General features: G+C 45.7%; 1 protein-coding gene across 5 annotated transcripts in view; it reads left to right on the forward strand.

The window, feature by feature from the left end:
- UCKL1 (uridine-cytidine kinase 1 like 1) overlaps positions 1-25,232 on the forward strand; it is a 51,766-nt gene extending 26,534 nt beyond the window's left edge. For 4 of the 5 annotated variants that reach the window (XM_081949720.1, XM_081949719.1, XM_081949717.1 and 1 more), the window contains exons 8-15: positions 6,567-6,586; positions 9,089-9,187; positions 14,541-14,634; positions 18,161-18,223; positions 19,378-19,500; positions 21,350-21,457; positions 23,707-23,863; positions 24,783-25,232. In XM_081949720.1, coding sequence (XP_081805846.1) covers positions 6,567-6,586; positions 9,089-9,187; positions 14,541-14,634; positions 18,161-18,223; positions 19,378-19,500; positions 21,350-21,457; positions 23,707-23,863; positions 24,783-24,859 — 741 coding nt within the window. In that variant the 3' untranslated portion in view covers positions 24,860-25,232. The remainder of the gene's footprint in view (positions 1-6,566; positions 6,587-9,088; positions 9,188-14,540; positions 14,635-18,160; positions 18,224-19,377; positions 19,501-21,349; positions 21,458-23,706; positions 23,864-24,782) is intronic. The other variant, XM_081949718.1, reaches the window with a different exon arrangement.
- Positions 25,233-26,266: the final 1,034 nt, after the last annotated feature.

The following is a 26,266-nucleotide window of genomic DNA, read 5'->3' on the forward strand; positions in this document are numbered from 1 at the left end:
ATGAAAAATAGCTTTAATAAGCAGGCTCAAATGGCAATAAATCCACTTTTTCTTTCTCCTCGTTTGCTGCTTATAGGTAGCCCTCGACTTATAACCACAGTTAGCAGAATAACAGAGTTGGAAGGGACCTCGGAGGTCTTCTAGTCCAACCCCCTGCTCAGGCAGCAAACCATATACAGTTTTCCCATCACTTCTTGAAAGCCTCCAGTGTTGGGGCTTTCACAACTTCTGGTGGCAACTTCTGTTCCACTGATTAATTGTTCTAACTGTCAGGAAATTTCTCCTCAGTTCTAAGTTGCTTCTCTCCTTGATTAGTTTCCACCCATTGCTTCTTGTCCTGCCTTCAGATGATTTGAAAAATAGATTGACCCCCTCCTCTCTGTGGCAACCCCAGTTGGGACAGGGATTTCTACTGCTGCTCATAGCCAACCTGGCTGATTTCAAAAAGAGAACTGGAACCAGGACCTGATAATTAACAGGATGGGAGACCACTAAGAAATGCAAAGTTTTAAGACATATAAATTGGGGGGGGGGGGGGAAATATCCTGGAAGAAGACAATACAGGTTGTCCTCGACTTACGTCCACAATTGAGTTCAAAAGTTTCCGTTGCTAAGCAAAGCAGTTGTTAACTGAGTTGTGCCCCACTTTGCGACCTTTCTTGCCACGGTTATTAAGTGAATCACTGCAGTTCTTAAGTTAGTAACACGGTCGTTAAGTGAATCTGGCTTCCCCAATGACTTTGCCCGTCAGGAGGTCGCCAAAGGTCATCACGTGACCTTGGGACACAGCAATGGTCATAAGTGTGAGTCAGTTGCCAAGCATCTGAATTTTGATCACGGGACCATGGAGACGCTGCAACGGTCGTAAGTCTGAAAAATGGTCAGAAGTCCCTTTTTTCGGTGACCTCATAACGTCAAACAGTCACTCGATGAACGGTTGTAAGTCAGAGCCTGCCTACAGTTAAACAATTGGTATAAGGTTTCCTGCCTAGGCAGGGGGTTGGACTAGAAGACCTCCAAGGTCCCTTCCAACTCTGCTATTGTATTCTATTATAATTGTACTCAACTCATCTTGGCTGCACCCCCCCCCCTTCCAAAATCAAGCAGGACTGATCTTAGGATCTTGACAAACTTGAACATTGGGCACTATCTAATAAAATGAAATTCAATGATGAAAAGAGTAAGGTTCTACATTTAGGCAACAAAAACGAAATGCACAGGTACAGTATAGGTGGTACCTTGCTCAGTAGTAGTAACTGTGAAAGGGATCTTGGAGTTCTAGTGGACAATCATTTAAATATGAGCCAGCAGTGTGCAGCAGCTGCCAAAAAAGCCAACACAGTTCTAGGCTGCATCAACAGAGGGAGAGAATCAAGATCACGTGAAGTGTTAATGCCACTTTATAATGCCTTAGTAAGGCCACACTTGGAATACTGCATTCAGTTCTGGTCACCACGATGTAAAAAAGATGTGGAGACTCTAGAAAGAGTGCAGAGAAGAGCAACAAAGATGATTAGGGGACTGGAGACTAAAACATATGAAGAACGGTTGCAGGAACTGGGTGTGTTTAGCTTAAGAGAAAGAAGGACTAGGGGAGACATGATAGCAGTCTTCCAATATCTCAGAGGTTGCCACAAAGAAGAGGCAGTCAAGCTATTCCCCAAAGCACCTGAGGGTAGAACAAGAAGCAATGGGTGGAAACTAATCAAGGAGAGAAGCAACTTAGAACTGAGGAGAAATTTCCTGACAGTGAGAACAATTAATCAGTGGAACAGAAGTTGCCTCCAGAAGTTGTGAATGCCCCAACACTGGAAGTCTTTAAGAAGATGTTGGATAGCCATTTGTCTGAAACGGTATAGGGCTTCCTGCCTAGGCAGGGGGTTGGACTAGAAGACCTCCAAGGTCCCTTCCAACTCTGCTATTGTATTGTATTGTATAGTTAGAACTTGGATAGGAGGCCACCAGGAAATCTTGCAGCCCTAGGCTAGGCAGGGAAATTGAGGGCCTGCCTGTAAAACAGGCCTGGGCAATGCATTTTGCACTGCTGCCCTGAAGAGTTAAGTCATCGGATCATCAGGAGGTGATTTGCACATGAAAGAGAGCTTTCTTTGATCTTATTTCATCCTGCGAGGACTTTGATCCTTTAATTGCAAAGGGAAAGCACTCTGTGAGCAGCTGAAAAAAAAAAAGATTTCATGTCCAGAAATGAACCTCTGATTCCTGTAGCCCATTCTATTCAGTATTATAGCGAGGAGGGAGGGAAGGAGGAAGTGGAGAAGAAGGAAGGAAAGGAAGGAAAGGAAGGAAAAGGAAAGAAAGAAAGAAAGAAAGAAAGAAGAAGAAAGAAAGAAAGAAAGATGGGAGGGATGGAGGAAGAAAGGAAAGAGAAAGAGAGGGGAAGAAAGAAGGGAGGGTGGGCAGGGGTAGGGAAGGAAGAAAAAGAAAGGAGCGGGGGGGGGAAGTTGGAGGTGAGAGAGGGGGAAAGAAAGGAAAGGAAGGCAAGAAAGAAGAAGGGAAAGAGAAGGAAGGAAAGTAAGGTGGGGAGAGGGACGGAAGAAAGAAAAAGAAAGGCGAGGGGAAAAGGTGGAGGTGAGAGAGGGGGAAAGAAAGGAAAAGAAGGAAAGAGGAAGAAGGAAAGAAGGAAAGAGGTGGGGAAGGGGAGGGAAGGAAGAAAAAGAAAGGGGGGGAAAGGTGGAGGTGAGGGAGAGGAAAGAAAGGAAGGAAAGAGAAAGGGAAAGAGAAGGAAAGGGAAAGAAAGGTAAGGAGGGGGAGGGAAGGAAGAAAAAGAAAGGGGGGAAAGATGGAGGTGAGGGAGAGGGAAAGAGAAGGAAGGAAGGAAAGAAGGAAATAAAGGTAGGAAGGTAGGAAGGGAGGGGAAGTGGAGAAAGAAAAACAGAAAGAAAGTGAGTGAAAGAGGGAGAAAGAAAGAAAGACAAAGAAAGTGAGTGAGAGAGAAAGAAAGAAGAAAGGAAGGGGAAGTGGAGATAGAAAGAAAGAGAGACAGAAAAAGAAAGAAATATAAATAAATATAATAAATAAATTTAATAAATGACATAATAAATAAATTTAATAATATATTTTATAATAAATATATTTCTAAATAAATGTCATAATAAATGCATTTCATAAATACATTTCATAATAAATGCATTTCATAACAAACAAGCAAAAAAATCCCACTGCCCTAGTTCGAAAGACGGGAGCATCTTCCAGGCAGCCTCTGTCTTTGCTCGAAATGCCTCGGTTGGTCGTTGTCGTTTTATCTCCTTGGCTTCGTTTTTCTTCTTCTCCTCCTCCTTCTTCTCTTCCCTTCCTCTCTTCCTGCGATCAGAGTCTCTTTGCTGGCACTTTCCAATTCAAACTTGCTTCTCGTGAAGGGAAGCAGCTGAGGAGGGAGGACACAAAAGCGGAAAGGGGGGGGGGGGGAACCACAGGAACCAAATGACCAGAAGTTTCCACCACCGAGTAGAGACTGAGTAGGTGGCGATGGAGGGTGAGAGGCAGTTTTGAGAATCTGGGTGGAGACTTCCTACCTCTCTTTCATGTGTCATTAAAAAAGTGTTCCCCAGTCCAGGTAGTCCTCGAGTTACGACCACAATGGAGCCCAAAACTTACGTTGCCGAGTGAAATATTTGTGAAGTGAGATTGTCCCATTTTACAACTTGTCTTGCCACGGTTGTTAAGCGAATCGTTGCATTTGTTAGTCACACGGCTGTTAAGCGAACCCGGCTTCCCTGTTGCCTTTGCTTGTCCGAAGGTCACAAGAGAGGATCGCGTGAAACCCCCCCCCCCCAGGACCATCATAAATATGAGTCAGTTGCCAAGCATCTGAATTTGGATCACATGGCCATGGGGATGCCGCGACGGTCGTAAATCTGAAAAACAGTCAGAAGCACCTATGTTCAGTGCTGTTGTAACTTTGAACGGTCGCTAAATGAACTATTGTAAGTCGAGCACTACCTTCCAAAACAGCGTATACAGGTAGTCCTCAAGTTGCAACCATTCGTTTAGTGACTATTTATATAAACGATGCTGTGCTTCAGCGCTTAGATGGCTTAGACCAGGGGAGTCAAACTAGCGGCCCGGGGCCCGGATCTGTGGGTTGTTTAGATCTGGCCCTCAGGACCGCCCTGGAAATAGCGAAGGACTGCCCCGCAGTGCCTCTGTCAGTAAAATGGAGCTTGTGAGAGAGCCGCACACCGACCTCAGAGGGTTGCAGGAGGCCGTCCCAGCCGAAAACGGAGCCCGGGAGCCCATTTTGACTGGCAGAACGCTCGGGCTACCACAGGTGCTCCCCAACACAAATGATGTCAGGCTGGCCCGCCTCCTGCCCACCCCCACCCCCGAGATCAAACACATACCTGATGTGGCCCTCAATGAAATCGAGTTTGACACCCCTGGCCTAGATATTGATATTTGAACATAGATTTTTTTTAAAACGTTGATGTTTTACTAGCTAATAAGCCGGCGTTGCCCGGGTATTTATTTATAGGGGGGAAACGTCTGGACCAAACGTAATTTATAATGTTGGATTTTTCCCCTTACCAAGAGGGAGCCCCCTTGTGGAGTACTGTGAAGCCATTACCATGGCAACTCCACTGCACTGTACAGTAGAATCCATTTTACGGCAGTACAGTAGAAGCCATTGTAAAGCACAACAGGCTGTATCTTAACAGAACACCCCCTCCGAGGGGTTTTAGAGGTGTTATACCCCCACAATATTTTTTCCCAGAGAGTAAGTCATCTGTGAACCAAGTTCGGTTGAAATTGCTCTACACACACACACACACACACACAGAGAGAGAGAGAGAGAGAGAGAGAGAGAGAGAGAGAGATAGAGAGAGAGAGAGAGATTTATATATATATATATTGGGCTCCCATAATCTACTTGAATGTTAATGTACATTCCTAACCCATGTATGATAAGGCATACGTGAAATAATAATAGGGACTCGAAGTTACAACGGCGCTGAAAAAAGTGAGTTATGACCATGTTTCACACTTAATGGCCATTTCAGCATCCCCGTGGTCACGGGATCAAAACTCAGGCGCTTGGCAACCGGCATGTACTTATGACCGTCGCATTGTCCTGGGGTCATGGCATCCCCTCTTGTGACCATCCAAGCCGGTTTCTGACGAGCAAAGTCAATGGGCTGGGGAAGCAAGATTCGCTTAACGGCCACATGATTCGCTTAACAACCGCAGCGATTCACTTAACCATGGCAAAAAGACACAAAATGAGGCACAACTCACCAAGCTGCCTTGCTTGGCTGTGGAAGTTTTGGACTCGATTGTGGTCGTAAGTCGAGGACTATCTGTATTTGATTTTTGTCTGTGTAAACCGATGCTTCTGAAGGTTTGGCTGTCTTCGTAAAGTTCCTTAGGATAGAAAATTCTCATCGGAAGCATCTTCTCCTGTCTGTCACAGATATTTTTGGATGGGAAGCTCGGTGGTGGAACTCCCAAAAGTACTTTCTTCAAAAGGCAACTGGATTTTCTTTGTTTCTTCCTTGAAGACGTTTCGCTTCTCATTCAAGAAACTTCTTCCATTCCGTTCTTCAGTTCCGTTCTTCAGAACGGAAGAAGCTACTTGGATGAGAAGCGCAACGTCTTCAAGAAAAACCAGACAAAGTACCGTTTTTTTCGGAGTAGAAGACGCTCCGAAGTATAAGATGCACCTAGCTTTTGGAGAGGAAAAGTGGGGGGAAAAATCTGCCTGTGCTTCCCAGCAATTTGCCTCCTTGCAGCAAACAGCAAACAGCCTGTTTCAGTTTCAATTTCAGCACAGCCTGATTAGCACAAGCAGCTGATTGTCTATTGGATCAGCCTCCCGATGATCAGCTATTTCATTGCGGGCAGCGGGGATCAGAATGGGTGGAAAATGGGGCGCACTGGGGCTGAAAACAGGGCATTTGGAGGTGGCAAAAGGCAATGGCAAACTCCTGCAGTCTGAAACAGCTGATGGTCAGAAGGCCGATCCAACCAACAATCAGCTGCTTGTGCTAATCAAGCTGTGCTGAAGCTGAAACTGAAACTTGCTGTTTGCTGCAAGGAGGCAAATTGCTGGGAAGCAGAGGCTAAAGAGTCAGGTGGATGGGACTACATTCGGTGTATAAGACGCACCCAAATTTTCACCCTCTTTTAGGGGAGAAGAAAGTGCGTCTTATACTCCGAAAAATAGGGTAAGTCCATTTGTTTTTTGTAAAAGCACCTTTGGGACAACCATGACCGGGATGACTGAGAATCTCCACAGACATTTGGTGGTGGAACGCTTCCTTCTGTGTCCTGCCTAGCTTTTACGCCAGAAATTTGAACCCTGAACATCTCAGCAGGACTTCGACGACGAAGGTGGTGCCTTTGATGGAACCTTCGCATCTCTGTGTTTCTACATGCCTCGGAAGCCAATTCTTGTAGTTGGTTGGAGTGTTCTCATTTGACTTCTCTTTCTTTTGGTTTCTCCCTCCCCCCCCCCCTCTCCCTAAACCTCAATTCTCTGGGATGGGGACCGCTCTGTCCATTTTCCTACCTGGTTTCGTCCCAAATGTCTCAACCCACCTGACGAACAGAGGAAGCTACGCTGGGATATGTGAGGAACCCAATTGGCATCCTGGTTTGATCTGAGTACTAAATTGTGTGAGCTTCTTCTGCTGGTGCGCTCAAGATGCATGGGAAAGGACCCCATGGCGTGGGTCAGCTTGTCCTTCCTCTAACCCAGCTGGCGTGGTTTTAGGGTTGGCTTCTCTAGCAAACACAGGGTTGTGTGCATGGGTGGGATTCGGCCGGTTTGGGCGAAACGGATGTTAGTTTTACATCCGGTTTGCCGAACCGGTAGTTCCAAGGACTGGCTGGCCCCGCCCAGCCCTCCCAGGAGTCTCCGTGCGGCCTGTTCATCATGCTAGGTCGCCGCGCAGGTCTCGCGCGGAGACTCTGGGAGGGCGATAAACGGGCCTCCTGGAAGTCTGGCGGAGGCCATTTTCGCTCTTCCGCAGGCTTAAGGAAAACCTCCAGAGCCTGGGGAGGGCGAAAATGCCCTCCCCCCACCGTGGTGCAGGATGCCGAGCAGGCCACGCCCGCCATGGCCACGTCCAGTACAGAACTCTGTTTTTCTCATGCTTGGCAACTTTTAAGATGCGCGGACTTCGACTCCCAGAATTCCCCCAGCCAGCCAGGAGGGAATTTTTAAACCGGTGATTCCAGATGGACCGAAATGCAGATCTGGTTTCCTCTGTTTACACGCTGGCGCTTTCAGATAATTTTACAAGCTTATTTGGACTCCTGATCAATCCACGTGGTTGGGATCTCTGCCTGTCTGTCTGTCTGTCTGTCTGTTTGTTTGTTGCTTCAAAACCAGTCTGGCTTTTGAACGGCATCCACTTTCATTTTGTGTGGGCATTATTAAAAACACAGCATCCTCTTTTCTTGCAAAACTCTGGGATTGAGGGCGCAAACGAATCCACGAGTGTCCTTGGGCCCAGTCCAACCAACCACACAGAATAGGCATGGTGGCTGATACATTTCCTTCTCCTGGCTCAGTTCCCAGTGACTTTCTTTGAGACAGGATAGGGTGGCAGCCCCCAGATATGGGGAGGATCCGAAGAAGGCACTTCTAGGATTAATTCTTTTGAGTTTTTCAAACTTCTGGCCCACCCCCTCCTCCGTTGCTCCTGTGGTCTCCCTTCCCTGTAGGATTATTGGCCGTCTGAATTCTTGGATGGTCTGGATTTCACCGTCGTTGCTCATGAAAGCATTTTTCCACCTTGTGCCCTCAGAATGGCCATCTTCTGGAGAGCTGGATCTTGCTTCTTTTTTTTTTCAAAATTTGTGGTCGTTGGTGCTCTCTGAGCTTGGTGGTTTTCTTCCAGGCATTTCATGACCCAACTACTGTGAAGTTTGCCAAGAGTTAGCCTAATTAATTTACAAGCCCCGAGACAAAGTTAAAAAAAAAAAAACCCATTCATTTATTAGGACTGACATCTTGGCACGGACTTCTGTGTAGCTGAAACTAAATCACACTTAATGGCGTCTGAACTTTTCCCCTGTGCCCCCTCCCCTCTGGCTGATGTCATCAATCACATTCTCCAACAGGACGTTATGGCAGGGTTCTGGACATGAGCATTCACATCCCAGCACAGAAATATGAGACTTTTACTCTGGCCAAAAGTATGCATGGCATTTCCCCCCCCCCCCACCTTCTCAAGTTGATAGTAGTCATGGAAACGCCTTAAGTGTTGACAACTACGTGACAATACTGAGTTTGGTAGTGAAACGTCTGCAAGAAAACCACCAAGCTCAGAGAGCATTAAGGACCCCACAGTCATTATGCTTCTCCTCCTCCTCCTCCTCTCTGCAAACCCACTCCTTTCTAGCACTGATGATGTTACCTAGTTGGGTCATGAAACATCTGCAAGAAAACCACCAAGCTCAGAGAGTACTAAGGACCCCACAGTTGTCATCCTCCTCTCTCCTCTGCAAACCCCACTTCTAACATTGATGATGGTACCTAGTTGGGTCATGAAACGTTGCAAGAAAACCACCAAGCGCAGAGAGCATCGAGGACCCCACAACCCCCCTCCCCCTCCCCCCTCCTCATCTCCACACACCTCACTTCTTTCTAGCACTGATGACATTCCCTAGCTGGGTCATGAAACATGTGTAAGAAAATCACCAAGATCAGACAGCACCGAAGATCCCACAGTCCTCCCCTTCCTCGTCCCTTTCTCCCCCACTCCACAAACCCCCACCCTCTTCTGTCACTGATGAAGTTACCTAGTTGGGTCATGAAACGTCTCCAAGAAAGCCACCAAGCTCAGAGAGCACCAAGGACCAATATTTTAACCCTGAGCTACAGACATTCTTTTCAAAATGTACGGCATGGAACAATGTTGAATTCCTCATGCGATCTAATAACCTGGGGAGCGTTATGAGACCTAACCATTGCTTAGCTCAAAATTGGGGATGGGGCACCTCCACTTCCTTTGGATGACCCAGGAAACATGGCTGGAAGTCTGTGTGGTTAGTTGGATGGGGAAAAGGAGACCTGGGGGGGACCTTGTCTTCACGTTGACCCATACTACTTCTTCATTTGCAGGGCAGCGCTGGCTTCTGCTCACCAGTGCCACCCGCTCCCCAAAACCCTCAGTGTACTCAAGAACACACCGCAGGTCAGGGGGATGCACACCATCATCCGGTAAGTGTTCAGCCCCTTGAGTTGGGGCAAATGTTCACCCTCTCATTTGTTGTGGGCGGCCGGCGGAACTGGTGGTAGACTCAGGCAGTGAGGAGGTTGGGGAGGAACATGGGCCAGTCCTAGAGTCTGAGGAAGGCTCTGACGAGGGCTCTGCATGGGAGGCAGAGCAGGTTCTGACAGGTTCTGGAGAACCGGTAGCAGAAATGTTGAGTAGTTTGGAGAACCGGTAGCAGAAAATTTGAGTAGTTTGGAGAACCGGTAGCAGAAATTTTGAGTAATTCGGAGAACCAGTAGAAGAAATTTGGAGTAGTTCGGAGAACCAGTAACAGAAATGTTGAGTAGTTCGGAGAACCGGTAGCAGAAATTTTGAGTAGTTTGGAGAACCGGTAGCGGAAATTTTGAGTAGTTTGGAGAACTGGTAGCGGAAATTTTGAGTAGTTTGGAGAACTGGTAGCAGAAATTTTGAGTAGTTTGGAGAACCGGTAGCAGAAATTTTGAGTAATTCGAAGAACCGGTAGCAGAAATTTTGAGTAATTCGGAGAACCGGTAGCAGAAATTTTGAGTAATTCGGAGAACCGGTAGCAGAAATTTTGAGTAATTCGGAGAACCGGTAGCAGAAATTTTGAGTAGTTTGGAGAACCGGTAGCAGAAAATTTGAGTAGTTTGGAGAACCGGTAGCAGACATTTTGAGTAATTCGGAGAACCGGTAGCAGAAAATTTGAGTTGTTTGGAGAACCGGTAATGGAAATTTTGAGTAGTTCAGAGAACCGGTAGCAGAAATTGTGAGTAGTTCAGAAAACCGGTAGCGGAAATTTTGAGTAGTTCGGAGAACCGGTAGCAGAAATTTTGAGTAGTTCGGAGAACCGGTAGCAGAAATTTTGAGTAGTTCAGAGAACCGGTAGCAGAAATTTTGAGTAGTTCGGAGAACCGGTAGCAGAAATTTTGAGTAGTTCGGAGAACCGGTAGCAGAAATTTTGAGTAGTTCAGAGAACCGGTAGCAGAAATTTTGAGTAGTTCGGAGAACCGGTAGCAGAAATTTTGAGTAGTTCGGAGAACCGGTAGCAGAAATTTTGAGTAGTTCAGAGAACCGGTAGCAGAAATTTTGAGTAGTTCGGAGAACCGGTAGCAGAAATTTTGAGTAGTTCAGAGAACCGGTAGCAGAAATTTTGAGTAGTTCGGAGAACCGGTAGCAGAAATTTTGAGTAGTTCGGAGAACCGGTAGCAGAAATTTTGAGTAGTTCGGAGAACCGGTAGCAGAAATTTTGAGTAGTTCAGAGAACCGGTAGCAGAAATTTTGAGTAGTTCGGAGAACCGGTAGCAGAAATTTTGAGTAGTTCGGAGAACCGGTAGCAGAAATTTTGAGTAGTTCAGAGAACCGGTAGCAGAAATTTTGAGTAGTTCGGAGAACCGGTAGCAGAAATTTTGAGTAGTTCAGAGAACCGGTAGCAGAAATTTTGAGTAGTTCAGAGAACCGGTAGCAGAAATTTTGAGTAGTTCGGAGAACCGGTAGCAGAAATTTTGAGTAGTTCGGAGAACCGGTAGCAGAAATTTTGAGTAGTTCGGAGAACCGGTAGCAGAAATTTTGAGTAGTTCGGAGAACCGGTAGCAGAAATTTTGAGTAGTTCGGAGAACCGGTAGCAGAAATTTTGAGTAGTTCGGAGAACCGGTAGCAGAAATTTTGAGTAGTTCGGAGAACCGGTAGCAGAAATTTTGAGTAGTTCGGAGAACCGGTAGCAGAAATTTTGAGTAGTTCGGAGAACCGGTAGCAGAAATTTTGAGTAGTTCAGAGAACCGGTAGCAGAAATTTTGAGTAGTTCGGAGAACCGGTAGCAGAAATTTTGAGTAGTTCAGAGAACCGGTAGCAGAAATTTTGAGTAGTTCGGAGAACCGGTAGCAGAAATTTTGAGTAGTTCGGAGAACCGGTAGCAGAAATTTTGAGTAGTTCGGAGAACCGGTAGCAGAAATTTTGAGTAGTTCGGAGAACCGGTAGCAGAAATTTTGAGTAGTTCGGAGAACCGGTAGCAGAAATTTTGAGTAGTTCGGAGAACCGGTAGCAGAAATTTTGAGTAGTTCGGAGAACCGGTAGCAGAAATTTTGAGTAGTTCGGAGAACCGGTAGCAGAAATTTTGAGTAGTTCGGAGAACCGGTAGCAGAAATTTTGAGTAGTTCGGAGAACCGGTAGCAGAAATTTTGAGTAGTTCGGAGAACCGGTAGCAGAAATTTTGAGTAGTTCGGAGAACCGGTAGCAGAAATTTTGAGTAGTTCAGAGAACCGGTAGCAGAAATTTTGAGTAGTTCGGAGAACCGGTAGCAGAAATTTTGAGTAGTTCAGAGAACCGGTAGCAGAAATTTTGAGTAGTTCGGAGAACCGGTAGCAGAAATTTTGAGTAGTTCGGAGAACCGGTAGCAGAAATTTTGAGTAGTTCGGAGAACCGGTAGCAGAAATTTTGAGTAGTTCGGAGAACCGGTAGCAGAAATTTTGAGTAGTTCGGAGAACCGGTAGCAGAAATTTTGAGTAGTCCGGAGAACCGGTAGCAGAAATTTTGAGTAGTTCAGAGAACCGGTAGCAGAAATTTTGAGTAGTTCAGAGAACCGGTAGCAGAAATTTTGAGTAGTTCGGAGAACCGGTAGCAGAAATTTTGAGTAGTTCGGAGAACCGGTAGCAGAAATTTTGAGTAGTTCGGAGAACCGGTAGCAGAAATTTTGAGTAGTTCGGAGAACCGGTAGCAGAAATTTTGAGTAGTTCGGAGAACCGGTAGCAGAAATTTTGAGTAGTTCGGAGAACCGGTAGCAGAAATTTTGAGTAGTTCGGAGAACCGGTAGCAGAAATTTTGAGTAGTCCGGAGAACCGGTAACAGAAATTTTGAGTAGTCCGGAGAACCGGTAGCAGAAATTTTGAGTAGTTCGGAGAACCGGTAGCAGAAATTTTGAGTAGTTCGGAGAACCGGCAAATGCCCCCTCTGGCTGGCCCCAGAGTAGGGTGGGAATGGAGATTTTGCAGCATACTTCCCCTGCCATGCCCACCAACCACACCCACCAAGCCACACCATGCCCACCAAGCCACGCCCACAGAACCGGTAGTAAAAAAAATAGAATTTCAGCACTGAGCCAAGGCAGCTTCGCAGTTATCAGCTGCCTTCGGAGTCGGAGATCAGTGGGGCAGAAGAACAGCTGGAGTCTGTTCCCAGTGTGCGCATGCGCAGAGCTGCCAGGAGAAGGGAACAGCTAAGGAACAAGGTTGACTTGGGAGTAAAGCCATAGGTGGATGGTGACTGGCCCCTCCCAGAGGAAATAAAAGAGGAACGAAAGGGGAGTGGAGTTTGCAGGAGACAATTAGTTCAATGCATTAGGGTCAAGATCTGTTCCTGACTTCTTGCCAAGGAATTGCTGCTACAGCGTGGAGTTTAGAAGATATCGGCCTGGCAGCTCTCCAAGCCTGATAAAGGTCTGTAGTTGTGAATTCTCTTGAAAGACTGTCGGCCGGGACTTTGCTGGAGAGGAATTCCCTTTCACCTAAATAAAAAGGGTTTTATCCGGATGAAGAGTCAGCTTCGTGCTTTTGGGAAGCCTGGGTCAGAATATTATTCTCCCTCCTACTCTGCTAGAAACTGTGAGGAATACAGGTAGTCCTTGATGTACAACATTTCATTTAGCAACTGCACAAAGTTACAAAGGAACCGGAAAGAGTGACCTATGACCATTTTAACACCATTGCAACCTCCCCCATGTCACGGGATGAAAATTCAGACGGTTGGCAATGGATTCATACTTACGACGGTTGCTGTGTCCCGGGCTCGCGCCATCCCCTTTTGCGACCTTCTGACAAGCAAAAGTCAATGAGGAAGCCAGATTCACTGAACAAGTGTGGGAAATGGTGGTAGATCACTTTTTTTCAGTGGCATTGTCCCTTCGGACGGTCACTAAACGAACGGTTGCAAGTCAGGGACTCCCTGCAATGTCATTCTACCTCATTCTCAAGCTGCATTAACCGAATCTTGCAAGGTTCAGAGTCCCTCACCTTCACCTTTGCAACCCAGCAGGGATCCACAATCCCCAGGCTACAGCCCTCTATCGGGCCTCGAACCATTCGGGACAGGGATGCGGAAGTGGCGAGCAAGCCCAGGGGTGCGCCTCATCATTTGCAGGCAGGCAGCAGGCATGCATGTCTGTGGCCTGCGCAAATGGAACTGCGTGAATTTGCCCGCCACTCGCGAGGAACCATCGCCCCCACCCACCCAGCTAGGCCGCAAAGCCGGAAACGTTGACTTTATCCGTTTGGAGTTTCTTGTTATATCCATTATGCAGCTGTGGGCTAAGCTTCCTCTTATCCAGGGTGTAAAACTCAATGTCATTGAGGCCGCATCAGGGTTGTGTTTGACCTCAGGGGGGCCAGGGTGGGCGTTGCCAGATTGACATCACTCCTGTCAGGGGCGCCTGTGGAGGCCCAAGCGCTCTGTCAGTGAAAACGGGCTTCCGGGATCCGATTTTGGCTCCGACGGCCTCCTGTAACCCTCTGCCAGCGAAAATGGAGCTTGGGAGCTCCATTTTCAGTGGCAGAGGCACTGCGGGCTGGTCTTTATTTCCAGGGAAGCTCTGCCGGTCTTTGAATTTGATACCCCTGCTCTTGTTCTGACCTCGGCTTCCCCCAAAAGGTAGCAGATTCCTGGCCCCGACAAAACCCCTTTTTTATTAAATGAATGTGAATTCCTCCCATTCACCTTCAGCCAAGGCCTGGCAAACAGTCTTTCAAAGGAGTATTTATGACTACAGACCTTATCTAGCTTGGGAAGCTGCCATGTGAATATTTTCCAAATGAGGTGCTGTGCAAGGAAAGGCTGGGCACAGAGTCTCTGAGATTCACGGACAGATCTTCACACTCCTGAAATGGATCTAACGACCAAATGAACGAATTGTTTCCTGCAAAAGCCCACTCCCCCTTCGTTCCTCTTTTATTTCCTATGGGAGTGGCCAATCACTTTCCACCTGTGACTTTACTCCCAAGTCTACCCTAATTTCTGAGTTGTTCTTTTCTTATGGCAGCCCTGCGCATGCGCACACTGCTGTTCCTCTGCCTCACTGCTGTCTAGCTCTGTAGGCACCTGATCGCTGCCAGATGGTCCTGGCCCCATCTCTGCCTCCGACGCAGAGCCCTCCTCAGAGCCTTCCCCAGACTCCAGGACTGGCCCATGTTCCTCCCCAACCTCCTCACTGTCTGACTCTGCCGCCTGCTGGCGGGCCACAACAGCTCTTATCTGACCATTTCAAAGGGAGCTTGTCTTCTCCCTGCCTCCAAAGGTCATTCTCACATATTGTTACACCCATTTTTTGTCACATCCCTTTTTTTCCCTTTCCAGAAACAAGGAGACAAGCCGGGATGAGTTTATTTTCTACTCCAAGCGTCTCATGCGTCTTCTCATTGAGCACGCCTTATCGTTTCTGCCCTTCCAGGTAAGTAACTCATGAGAGAGACAGAAGAAATGTCTGCTTTGTAAGTTGGTTTAATGATGGAGACCTGAACATCATTAAACACTGGGCCTTATCCAGCCAAATTCAGCGGTGAGAAAAGTAAGGCTTTGCTCTAAGCCAAGAAAAACCAAATTCCTCCTCAGTTCTAAGTTGCTTCTCTCCTTGATTAGTTTCCATCCATTGCTTCTTGCCCTGCCTTCAGGTGCTTTGGAGAATTGCTTCACTCCCTCTTCTTTGTGGCAACCCCTCAAATATTGAAACACAACTATTATGCCCCTCCTACTCCTTCTTTTCATTAAACTAGACGTACCCAATTCCGTTCTTCATATGTTTTAGCCTCCAGTCCCCCAATCATCTTTGTTGCTCTTCTCTGCACTCTTTCTAGAGTCTCCACATCTTTTCTACATCGTGGCAACCAAAACTGAATACAGTATTCCAAGTGTGGCCTTACTAAGTATAAAGTGTTATTAACACTTCAAAGAATTCATTTGTTTCACTCTTGTCATCCACATTTTTATGGTTAATAAACTTTTCCCTAATTTCTTTTTTTTAAAATTGTGTTGTAAAATAAAGGAAATGGTGAAGGTGGAAGAACTTGCTTTGGGTATTTTGCTTCGTGTACTGAAAATTCAAATGCAAACGGAATCATGTTTTTCCTTTGCGTCGCTAATATCCAACAAGATGCAGTTCAAGGGGGAGACCTGTAAGAACCTGGACTTAGGCAAGAAAAACTAAATGTACAGGTGTAGAATAGGTGATACCTAGCTCAATAGCAGTAACTGTGAGAGGGATCTTGGAGTCCTAGTAGACAACCATTTAAATAGGAGCCAGCCGTGTGCAGCAGCTGCCAAAAAAGCCAACACAGTTCTAGGCTGCATCAACAGAGGGATGGAATCAAGATCACGTGAAGTGTTAATACCACTTTATAATGCCTTGGTAAGGCCACACTTGGAATCCTGCATTCAGTTTTTGTCACGATGTAGAAAAGATGTGGAGACTCTAGAAAGAGTGCAGAGAAGAGCAACAAAGAGGATTAGGGGACTGGAGACTAAAACATATGATGAGCAGCTGTAGGAACTGGTGTATCTAGTCCAACAAAGAGAAAAACTAGCGTAACGTATCTATGGAGACTCTCCAACATCCAGGTCACGCTTGTCCCAAAGGTGATTTTTCAAGAGGCAACTGGACTTTCTGGTTTTTCTTTGAAGATGTTTTGCTTCTCATCCAAGAAGCTTCTTCAGCTCTGATTGGATGGTGGGGAATGTCCTTGCAGACAGCTAGTGATTTGCAGCCTTTTAGAGAGCCGTTGAGGCCACTTGGAGGTTTATCGGTGTCCTCAGTTTCACCTGGAGTAGTGCAAATGGGTGTGGAGCTTTCTTGGAACTGCTGAAAGGACAGTTCCAAGAAAGCTTTTGTCAGAGTTTTTGTTGCAGCAATCACATCCAGAAAGCACACATGGGTAACAGATTCAGCAGGATTCAAAACTTCTTTATATACATAATAGCACATAAGGCCGTGATGGCGAACCTATGGCACGCGTGCCACAGGTGGCACACGGAGCCATTTCTGAGGGCACACAAGGCATTGCCCTGTCAGCTCCAGTGCGCATGCACCCGCTGGCCAGCTGATTTTCGATTTTTTTAATCTCTGGAGGATTCCCTGAAGCCTCCAAACGGCGAAAAACAGCCCACTGCAAAACAAAAATGAGGAGAGAGCTGCCGGAATGGGGGAAAGACAAGCGGCAAGGAAAGAGGCTTCTTTCACTCGTGCTGGCTGCTCTGTTCCGCCCTCCTCCCCCTGCTACTAAAAAGGATCCAGCTTGATCGCTGGAATCCAAAGGGAAATGAGGAGAGAGCTGCCAGCACGGGGGAAAGACAAGCGGCAAGGAAAGAAGAAAAGAGGCTTCTTTCACTCAACGTGGCTGCTCTGTTGCCCTTTTCTCCATTTCAGTGCTACGCCATCGAGGTTGCCCCACCTATCATCGCCCAGGTCCTCGTTTCTCCCAAGCATTTCTTTGCCTACCTGATTTCCAGCTCCATCGCGTTTCTTGCCATCGTGTGCAGAGAAACAAAGTTTGTGGGACTAAAAAAAAACTTCAATCAATCAATTACAACTTTGGGAGGGGGAAGAGATCTCGCAAAGTTGGAATTGATTGATTGAAGGGTTTTTTTTTAGTCCCACAAACTTTGTTTTCCTGTCCAAAACGGCAAGAAAAACGATGGAAAAATGCTACGGAGGGGAAATTAAATAGGCAAAGAAATGCATGGGAGAAGTGAGGACCTGGGCGATGGTGAGTGGGGCAGGCTCCATGGAGTGGTGCTGAAATGGAGAAAAGGGCAACAGAGCAGCCACCTTGAGGGAAAAAAGCTGCTTTTTCTTATTTCCTTGCTGCTTGTCTTTCCCTCATGCAGATAGCTCTCTTCCTCGTTTCCCTTTGGATTGCAGCGACCAGGCAGGATCCTCTGTGCTAGGAGTGGGGGGGGGGGGGGGGGGAGAAACAGAGCAGCCACCTTGAGGGAAAAAAAGCTGCTTTTTCTTATTTCCTTGCCGCTTGTCTTTCCCCTGTGCCGGCAGCTCGCTTCCTCATTTGTCTATTGACTGTAGTGCCCAGGATCCTCTTTAATAGAAGGGGGGAATTTAGCAACTGGACTCACACCTGCCATAGTAAAAAGGGCCCAATCTTTACACAGGAGAATGATAAGGGAAGATTTTTTGACACAGGAGCACACTTGAGCATCCCCCCACCCCCATCCCAATCTCTGCCCATTTGTGGCAAAGCAACTTCACTGGGTGTTAGCCAAGGGGAAGCAGCCAGAGCAGGGAGTGGCAAGGAAGCCTTGCGCAAAAATGCGCAGTCCACACAGGTGAGGGGGGGCATTAAGTTATGTGGGTGGGCACTCGAGTTCGTGTGATAGCGTGCACGCATGCGCTTTTGGCACCCGAGGCGAAAAAGGTTCGCCATCACTGACATAAGGCATATATACAATACCCATGCTGGTTTTTCCAACGTGGTAGCAAATACAAGCAAAACACAAGCAGAGGAGAGGAGCTTCTGTTTCAGGGCAGCAGACCAGTTTAGAGCTCAGCACAGACTCAGAGCTACAGAGCTAAGCCACGCCCAGGCTCCAAACTGTTTCAGCTCCCATTGTTGGTCCCTTGTTACTAAGCCCTTTTCCAGTTCATGAATACTACACTGACAGCTTTCAACAATTCCAAGAAGGCTCCGCACCCATTTGCACTACTCCAGGTGGCCTCAAGGACTCTCCAGTTTCTGGCAAAAAAACCAACAACCCTCCACATCGTAATCAGGGGACCAATGAGACCAACAGCCAATGTGGCCCAGTTGCCAAGTGTCCAAAATGCAATCGGAGGGTGTGGCTGTTGAAACTTTGACTCCTGCTTATCAAGGACCTTTTTTTTTTGCATCCGTCGTAACTTGGAACGGTCGCTAAGACAAGGACCCCCTGTATTTATGATTAATTTATGCCATTCTCTTTTTTTTTTCCAGAGCTGCACAGTGCAAACACCACAAGGCGAGGACTACGAAGGTTGTACATATAGTGGAAAGCAAGTAAGTCCCACCAGCAAGAGGTCCTTGAAAGGTCCTTGACTATTTGTTAGCAAGGGTTTTTTTAAATGGATTGTTGGCACAAAATTTAGGTTCAATCTCATTTTTGTGAGACTGTTTTAATCCAGAGAGCCTTGGGCAATTGTTAGAATTTTTAGAGGCAGCACGAATTCAGAGAAGAAATTGAAAACGCAAAGATACAGACCCACCCAAAAAGATAGGAAATGTAATGAAAATGGTTTGATAATAACAGTATCCTCTTCTATATGGTTGTTTGTGGTTAAAAAGAGAGGGGGGGGGAAGAGAGAGGAGAGAGATTTGAAAATAGTTTTAAGTATTTTTATAACTGTGTAGAACCTCTGAATTCACTTTGATTACGTCTGGCCTAATTTAATTTGATATGTCTTAAATTTGGTTTTTCAACATTGCCCAAAGTCATTGTATTGTGAGATGGGAGGGAGGGAGGGAGGGAAGGAAAAGAAAGGAAAGGAAAGGAGAGGAAAGGAAAGGAAAAAGATGGAAGGGAGGGAGAGGAAGGAAGGAGAGAGGAAGAAAGGGAGGGAGGGAAGGGGAGAAGGAAGGGAGAGGGATGGAGGGAAGGGGAGAAGGGAGGAAGGAAAAGAAGGGGGTGGAAGGGAGAAAGGGAAGGGGAGAAGGGAGGGAGAGGGAGAAAAGGAGGAAAGGAAGGAGAGATGGAAGGGAGAAAGGGAGAGAAGGAAAGAAGGGAGGGAGTGGGAGGAAAGGAGGAAGGAAGGAAAGGAAAAAAGGAAAGATGGGAGGGAAAGGAAGGAAAGGAGAGAAGGAAGGGAGAAAAGGGGGAAGGGGAGAAGGGAGGGAGAGGAAGAAAGGAGAGAAGGGAAGGAAGGGAAGAAGGAAGGAAGGAAGGAAGGGAAGAAGGAAGGAAGGAAGGAAGGAAGGAAGGAAGGAAGGAAGGAAGGAAGAAAGGAGGAAAGCAATGAATGATGTTATATGTTTTGCTTATAAAAGTGACACTTTGGGGTTCCATAGAGAGGATGGTTGCCTGCCTGGAGGTAACAAGCCAAAAAAATAATCATCATCATTTTCTGAGCTTTTACCTCAGCCAGAGAAGATGGAAAGCCAAGAATTCTCTGGTTCTCTGAAATGCTGTTAAAATGGCGCCTTCTCTCTTCTTCCAGATCACAGGGGTCTCCATTTTGAGGGCTGGAGAGACCATGGAGCCAGCCCTGAGGGCCGTTTGCAAGGATGTCCGGATCGGCACCATCCTGATTCAGACGAATCGGTACACGGGGGAGCCTGAGGTAAAGTGCTCAAAAGACGAGGGAGCCCACGAAGGATTCCATGATCCCTTTTACAACGTTTGTTCGTGATTGATTTGTTTGCTAGATTTAGCCTCTCAACTTTCCTCAACCTTAGCAACTTTCAGATAGGTGGACTTCAACTCCCAGAATTCCTCGGCCAGCCATGCTCGGTCTGTTTAATGCAGGGGTGTCCAAACTTGGGAACTTTTAAGACTTGTGGACTTCAACTCCCAGAATTCCCCAGCCAGCAGCAGGTCTCCAAACTTGGGAATTCTGGGAGTTGAAGTCCACAAGTCTTAAAGTTCCCAAGTTTGGACACTCCTGGTTTAATGTTTCTCTGTCTGATAGAGAGAAATTCCTCCAATTTCATGCTAATTCCTCCAATTTCATGCTAATTCCTCCAATTTCATGCTACCGGTACCTAGACTATTTTCAAAACACTTACTCCCCCCATATCTTATTTTTTTAAAGTTTGAATCAAAATTATACATGCTATCTTCTGCTTGGTTGTTTGTCTGGCGTTCATCCCTGCTTATCTGGGAGTAGGTTATCATAAGTTACTTATAATTAAACCATAAGTACACACACACACACGCACACATGTATAGGTGGGGACGTAATGGCTCAGCGATTAAAAGAGGCTGCGTTTGCCAGCTGGAAAGCTGTCCGTCCAGGTTCAACACCCATGTGCCTTGCGACGGGATGAGATCCTGTTCGTGGCTCCAGCTCCTACCCACCTAGCGGTTCAAAAGCATGCAAATGCAAGTAGATCAATAGGTACCACTTGGGTGGGAAAGTTAGTGTTTACTTGTGTTTTGCTGCACCGTCTGTGTTGCAGAATGATGTCATGCTGACCACATGACCACACAAAGGTCTTCGGACAACACTAGTTCCCTCAGCTAAGAAATTAAGATGAGCTCTAGAGTCGGGCACGAATGGATAGGGGAAATCTTTACCTTTATACGAGACAAAAAGACCAGAATACACCTTCTCCAGAAGCCAACAGCCGGATAAGCAGGGATTAACACCAGACAAACAATCAAGCAGAAAACAATACCCGAATCAAAGAACTACTGAGGAGAAAACCATCCTCTGCTAACGGCAATCTACTATATATAAACAGGGAGCAAACCCCACACTCGCCAGCACTGATGAGGTTACCTAGTTGTGTCGTAAAAAGCAAACAACCACTGAGCTGTTTGTCCTTTGTTTTCAAGTAATATTGTTGCATTGTTGTACACAGATCTCAATGGCACTTTGAAAGCTGCTTTGGGAGGAATTTTACCACGAAAATAGTGACAGAAAACCTTGCAAGGAATGCCTAGACAGCTAGTCCTCGACTTACGACCACGATGGAGCCCAACATTTATGTTGTTAAGCAAGACAATTGTTGATTGAATTTTGCCCCGTTTTACGACCTTTCTCGACACAAGTTGCTAAGTGGATGAACCTGGGAGTAGGTTATCATACGTGTGCGTACACACATAACATGTATGCACACGCATGATAGTGACGTATGATAGTTGCCCCGTTGCTAAAGTGAATCTGGCTCCCCCATTGACTTTGCTTGACAGAAGGTCGCAAAAGGGGATCACGTGACCCCGGGACGCTGCAACCGTCATAAATGCGAGTCAGTTGCCGAGCGTCAGAATTTGGATCCCGTGACCAAAGGTTGCAACAGTGTGAAAAATGGTCCTTAGTCACTTTTTTCCGTGCTGTTGTAACTTCGAACGGTCACTAAACAGGCTGCTTGCCGTAAGTCGAGGACTCCCTCTACGTAAATGAAGACATAAATGAATCGCTCAGCCGCTTCTTGGTTGCACCCTGAAGTCTTTCTCTTCCCTTCCAGCTGCACTACCTGAGACTCCCAAAGGACATCAGTGAAGACCACGTGATCTTGATGGACTGCACCGTCTCCACGGGGGCAGCAGCCATGATGGCCGTGAGGGTGTTGCTGGTAAGGGAAACGAGAATATGGAGAGTCCTCGACTGACGACAGGTTGGTTAGCGGCTGTTCAAAGTTACGATGGACTTACCTAGGGGCTACTTCTGACTTGGATTCAAAGGTAAAGGTAGACCCCGACTAGAACGACCGCAGTTGAGCCCACATTTTCTGAGACAGTTGTTAAGTGAATTTTGCCCCATATATCCACCTTTCTGGCCACAGTTCTTAAGTGAATCACTGCAGAATAGAAAAATAGGAATAGGAATAAGGTCGAATAGAATAGCAGAGAAGAGAAGTAGAGAAATAGAAATAGGAATAGAATAGAATAGAATAGAATAGAACAGAATTAGAGGAATAGGATTAGAATAGAATTAGAGGAATAGGAATAAATAGAATAGAACAAAATAGAATCGAATTAGAGTAATAGGAATAAATAGAATAGAATAGAATTAGAGGAATAGAATAGAATAGAATTAGAGGAATAGAAATCGGATAGGATAGGATAGAATTAGAGGAATAGGAATAGAATAGAATAGAATAGAATAGAATAGAATAGAATTAGAGGAACAGGACTAGGAATAGAATAGAATTAGAGGAATAGGAATAAAATAGAATTAGAAAAATAGGAATAGAATAGAATAGAATTATAGGAATAGAATAGAATAGAATAGAATAGAAATAGGAATAGAATAGAATGGAATTACAGGAATAGGAATAAAATAGAGTAGAATTATAGGAATAGAATAGAATATGAATAGAATAGAATTAGAGGAATAGGAATAAATGGAATAGAATAGAATTAGAGGAATAGGAATGGGAATAAATAGAATAGAATAAAATAGAATAGAATAGAATTAGAGGAATAGGAATAGGATAGGATGGAATTAGAGGAATAGGAATAGAATAGAATAGAATTATAGGAATGGAATAGAATAGAAATAGAATAGAATTAGGAATAGGAATAAGTAGAATTAAATAGAATAGAATTAGAGGAATAGGAATAAATAGAATAGAATAGAATTAGAGGAATAGAATAGAACAGAATTAGAGGAATAGGAATAGAATAGAATTGAATTGAATTAGAGGAATGGAATAGAATAGGAATAGAATAGAACAGAATTAGAGGAATAGGAATAGAATAGAATTAGAGAAATAGGAATAGGAATAAATAGAATAAAATAGAATAGAATTAGAGGAATAGGAATAAATAGAATAGAATAAAATAGAATAAAATTAGAGGAATCAAATAGAATAGAATTAGAGGAATAGGATAGGATAGGATAGGATAGGATAGGATAGGATAGGATAGGAGATCATTAGAGGAATAGGAATAGAATAGAATTAGAGGATTAGGAATAGAATAGAATAGAATTAGAGGAATAGGAATAGAATAGAATAGAATGAAATTAGAGAAATAGGAATAGGAATAGAATAGAATAAAATTAGAGGAATAGGAATAGGAATAGAATAGAATAGGAATAGGAATAAATAGAATAAAAGAATAGAATTAGAGGAATAGGAATAAATAGAATAGAATAGAATTAGAGGAATAAAATAGAATAGAATTAGAGGAATAGAATAGAATAGAATTAGAGGAATAGGAATGGAATAGAATTGAATAGAATATAATTAGAGGAATAGAATAGAATAGAATTAGAGGAATAGGAATAGAATTGAATTGAATGGAATAGAATTAGAGGAATAAATAGAATATAATTAGAGGAATAGAATAGAATTAGAGGAATAGGAATAAATAGAATAAAATAGAATAGAATAAAATAGAATAGAATTAAAGGAATAGAATAGAATTAGAGGAATAGGAATAGGATAGGATAGAATACAGCAGAGCAGAGCAGAGCAGAGCAGAGCAGAATCTGACTCTGTAAACCGCTTAGAGAGGGCTGCAAAGCCCTGGGAAGCGGTATATATAGTATAGCCCTTATTGTCATTATACAAAATAAATACAGGAAATTGGTTAAATCTTGTGCTATTCATCCTCTTTTAACGACCCCCTTAATCCCTCGCGGGGTGGAGTCTGGGCAACTGAATGGAGCTTAGTGTTTACTGGCCGGGTGCTCTTCCCTGTCGCCAATGCGGAGTTTTATTCAGCAGATATATTCTCAGTGTGCCCAGAGAGAGAAATATCCTGTGAGGATTGAACTCACAGCCTCCTGATTGTGAGGCGAGAGCTCTACCTCTAAGGCGCCGCACCACTCACAAGTCTGCTATTGCTACCTGTAAAATCCCTCTGTTTCCTTTAGGATCACGACGTTCCGGAAGATAAGATTTTTCTCCTCTCCTTGCTGATGGCCGAGATGGGCGTCCACTCCGTTGCCTACGCCTTCCCGCAAGTCAAGATCATCACAACCGCCGTGGACAAGAAAGTGAACGACCTTTTTCGCATCATCCCCGGGATTGGTGAGTGGCTCCATCAGGGAGGTAAAATAATGACGGCCATAATACACGAACAGACGGGAGGATTTAGGGAATGTGCAGGGGAATTCCCGGTAGTCCTCGACTTACAACAGTTCATTTAGTGACCGTTCGAAGTGACAATAGCGCTGCGAAAAGTGACGTGTGACTATTATTCGGACTTAACGCCAGTTGCAGCAGCCCCGTGGTCACGAGATCAAAATTCAGAGGCTTGGCAATGTTCTGACCTAGGCTTCCCCAGCAGCACGAAGCCGGGTCCTCGTCCCGATAAATCCCTTTTATTTAATTTACAGCGAATTCCTCTCCAGCAAAGTCTTTCCTCTCCCACAGTCTTTCAAGTTCGTTCACAATTACCAACCTTTATCAGGCTTGGAGAGCGGCCAGGCCGATATCTTTCAGACGCCACAATACTTGGCAAGAATGCAGGAATGAACCAATTGTCTCCTGCAAACTCCACTCCCCTGTTGCTCCTTTTATTCCCTATGGGAGGGGCCATTCACTGTCCACCTGTGGCCTTACTCCCAAGTCAACCTTTGTTTCTTAGTTGTTCCCTTTGTCTGGCATGTGCACACTGGGAACAGGCTCCAGCTGTTCGTCTGCCCCACTGATCTCCGACTCCGAAGGCAGCTGGTAACTGGCATACGGCCTTGGCCCCCTCTCTGCCTCCAACACAGAGCCCTCGTCCAAGCCCTCCCCAGCCTCCAGGACTGGCCCATGTTTCTCCCCAAACTCCACACTGTCTGAATCTGCTGCCAGCTCCACTGGCCGCTGGTGGGCCACAACACCTAAGTCACTTTTTTCATGGCTGTTGTTGCTTTTTTAACAGTCACTAAATGAACCGCTGCATGTCGAGGACCACCTGTAATTAAATGTGAATCTCACTCTCCCTCCCGCTGTTTTCTAGGAAATTTTGGAGACCGTTACTTTGGCACCGATGCCCCACCGAATTGGAGCGATGAGGAGGACACGTTGGATTCTTGACCACCTCTCTCTTGTCTAGAGCCTTCTCCAAAGGACTGGCAGATTCCGCACCCACTCCTTGACCCATGCCTTCACGCACTCCTCTGTCAAGCTCCAAACGCTTACAAAAAAAAGAAAGAATATTGGGCCGCGCAGCTGTTCATATTTTCTTCTGCTTCGTTTTGCATTGGAAACGGAAGGAGTATTTTTTAAAAAGAGGGGGGCGGGTAAGAGAGGCTCCTGGCTGTGGTTTTGTTATTGTTTTTTTTTTTTTAAAGTATGCACGAGTGTCTTGGGAGTCCAGAAGCAGATTATTTTAATTTTAAAAGAAATTAATATAACTTATTTTATTAAAAAAAAAAACCACTTCCTTGGCAAAACTGTGGAGGATTTACTCCGGTGTCTTGTTGTTGTTAGTTGCAAAGTCGTGTCCGACCCATCGCAACCCCATGGACCACGTTCCTCCAGGCCTTCCTGTCCTCTCCCATCCTCTGGAGTCCATTTAAGCTCACGCCGGCTGCTTCGGTTACTCCATCCAGCCACCTCCTTCTCTGCCATCCCTTCTTCTTTTGCCCTCAGTCTTTCCTAGCATGAAGCTCTTCTCAATACTTCCCAGCATGAGGCTCTTCTCCAGGGAGTCCTTCTTCCTTCTCATGAGGTGGCCAAAGTCTTTGAGTTTCCTCTTCAGGATCTGGCCTTCTAAAGAGCAGTCAGGGTTGATCTCCTCTAGGACTGACCGGTTGGATGGCCTTGCAGTCCAAGGGACTCAATGCAGGAGTCTTCTCCAGCACCAGAGTTCAAAGGCCTCCATTCTTTCTTATGCTCAGCCTTCCTTATGGTCCAACTTTCACAGCCATCCATTGCAACTGGAAAAACCATAGCCTTGACTATGCACACATATGGGTAGGAACATGGGCCAGTCCTGGAGTCTGGGGAAGGCTCTGATGAGGGCTCTGTGTCAGAGGCAGAGGGCGGGGGGGCAGAGCCATATGCCAGTTATCAGCCGTCTTCAGAGTCAGACATCAGTGAGGCAGACAAACAGCTGGAGCCTGTTCCCAATGTGTGCATGTGCAGAATTGCCAGGCGAAGAGAACAGCTAAGGAACAAAGGTTGAATTGGGAGTAAAGCCACAGGTGCACGATGAATGTCCCCTCCCAGAGGAAATAGAAGAGGAGCAAAAGGGGAGGGGAGTTTGCAGGAGGCAATTAGTTCCCTTAATTGGTTCGTGACTCTCCGAGACTCCTGGCCAAGTTCTGCAGAGATCGGCCTGGCAGCTCTCCAAGCCAGAGAAGGTCTGTGACTGTAAATCCTCCCTTGAAAGACTTTGCTGGGTGTGAATGAGCAGAATTCAGAGTCAATTAATAAAAGGGGGTTTTGTCGGGACCAGGCGTTTGCTTCAGGCTCTTGGGAAGCTTCAGTCAGAATGTT

The sequence above is a fragment of the Natrix helvetica genome (genome assembly GCF_964273705.1).
Source record: "Natrix helvetica genome assembly, chromosome: 3".
NCBI classification, from domain to species: domain Eukaryota; kingdom Metazoa; phylum Chordata; class Lepidosauria; order Squamata; family Natricidae; genus Natrix; species Natrix helvetica.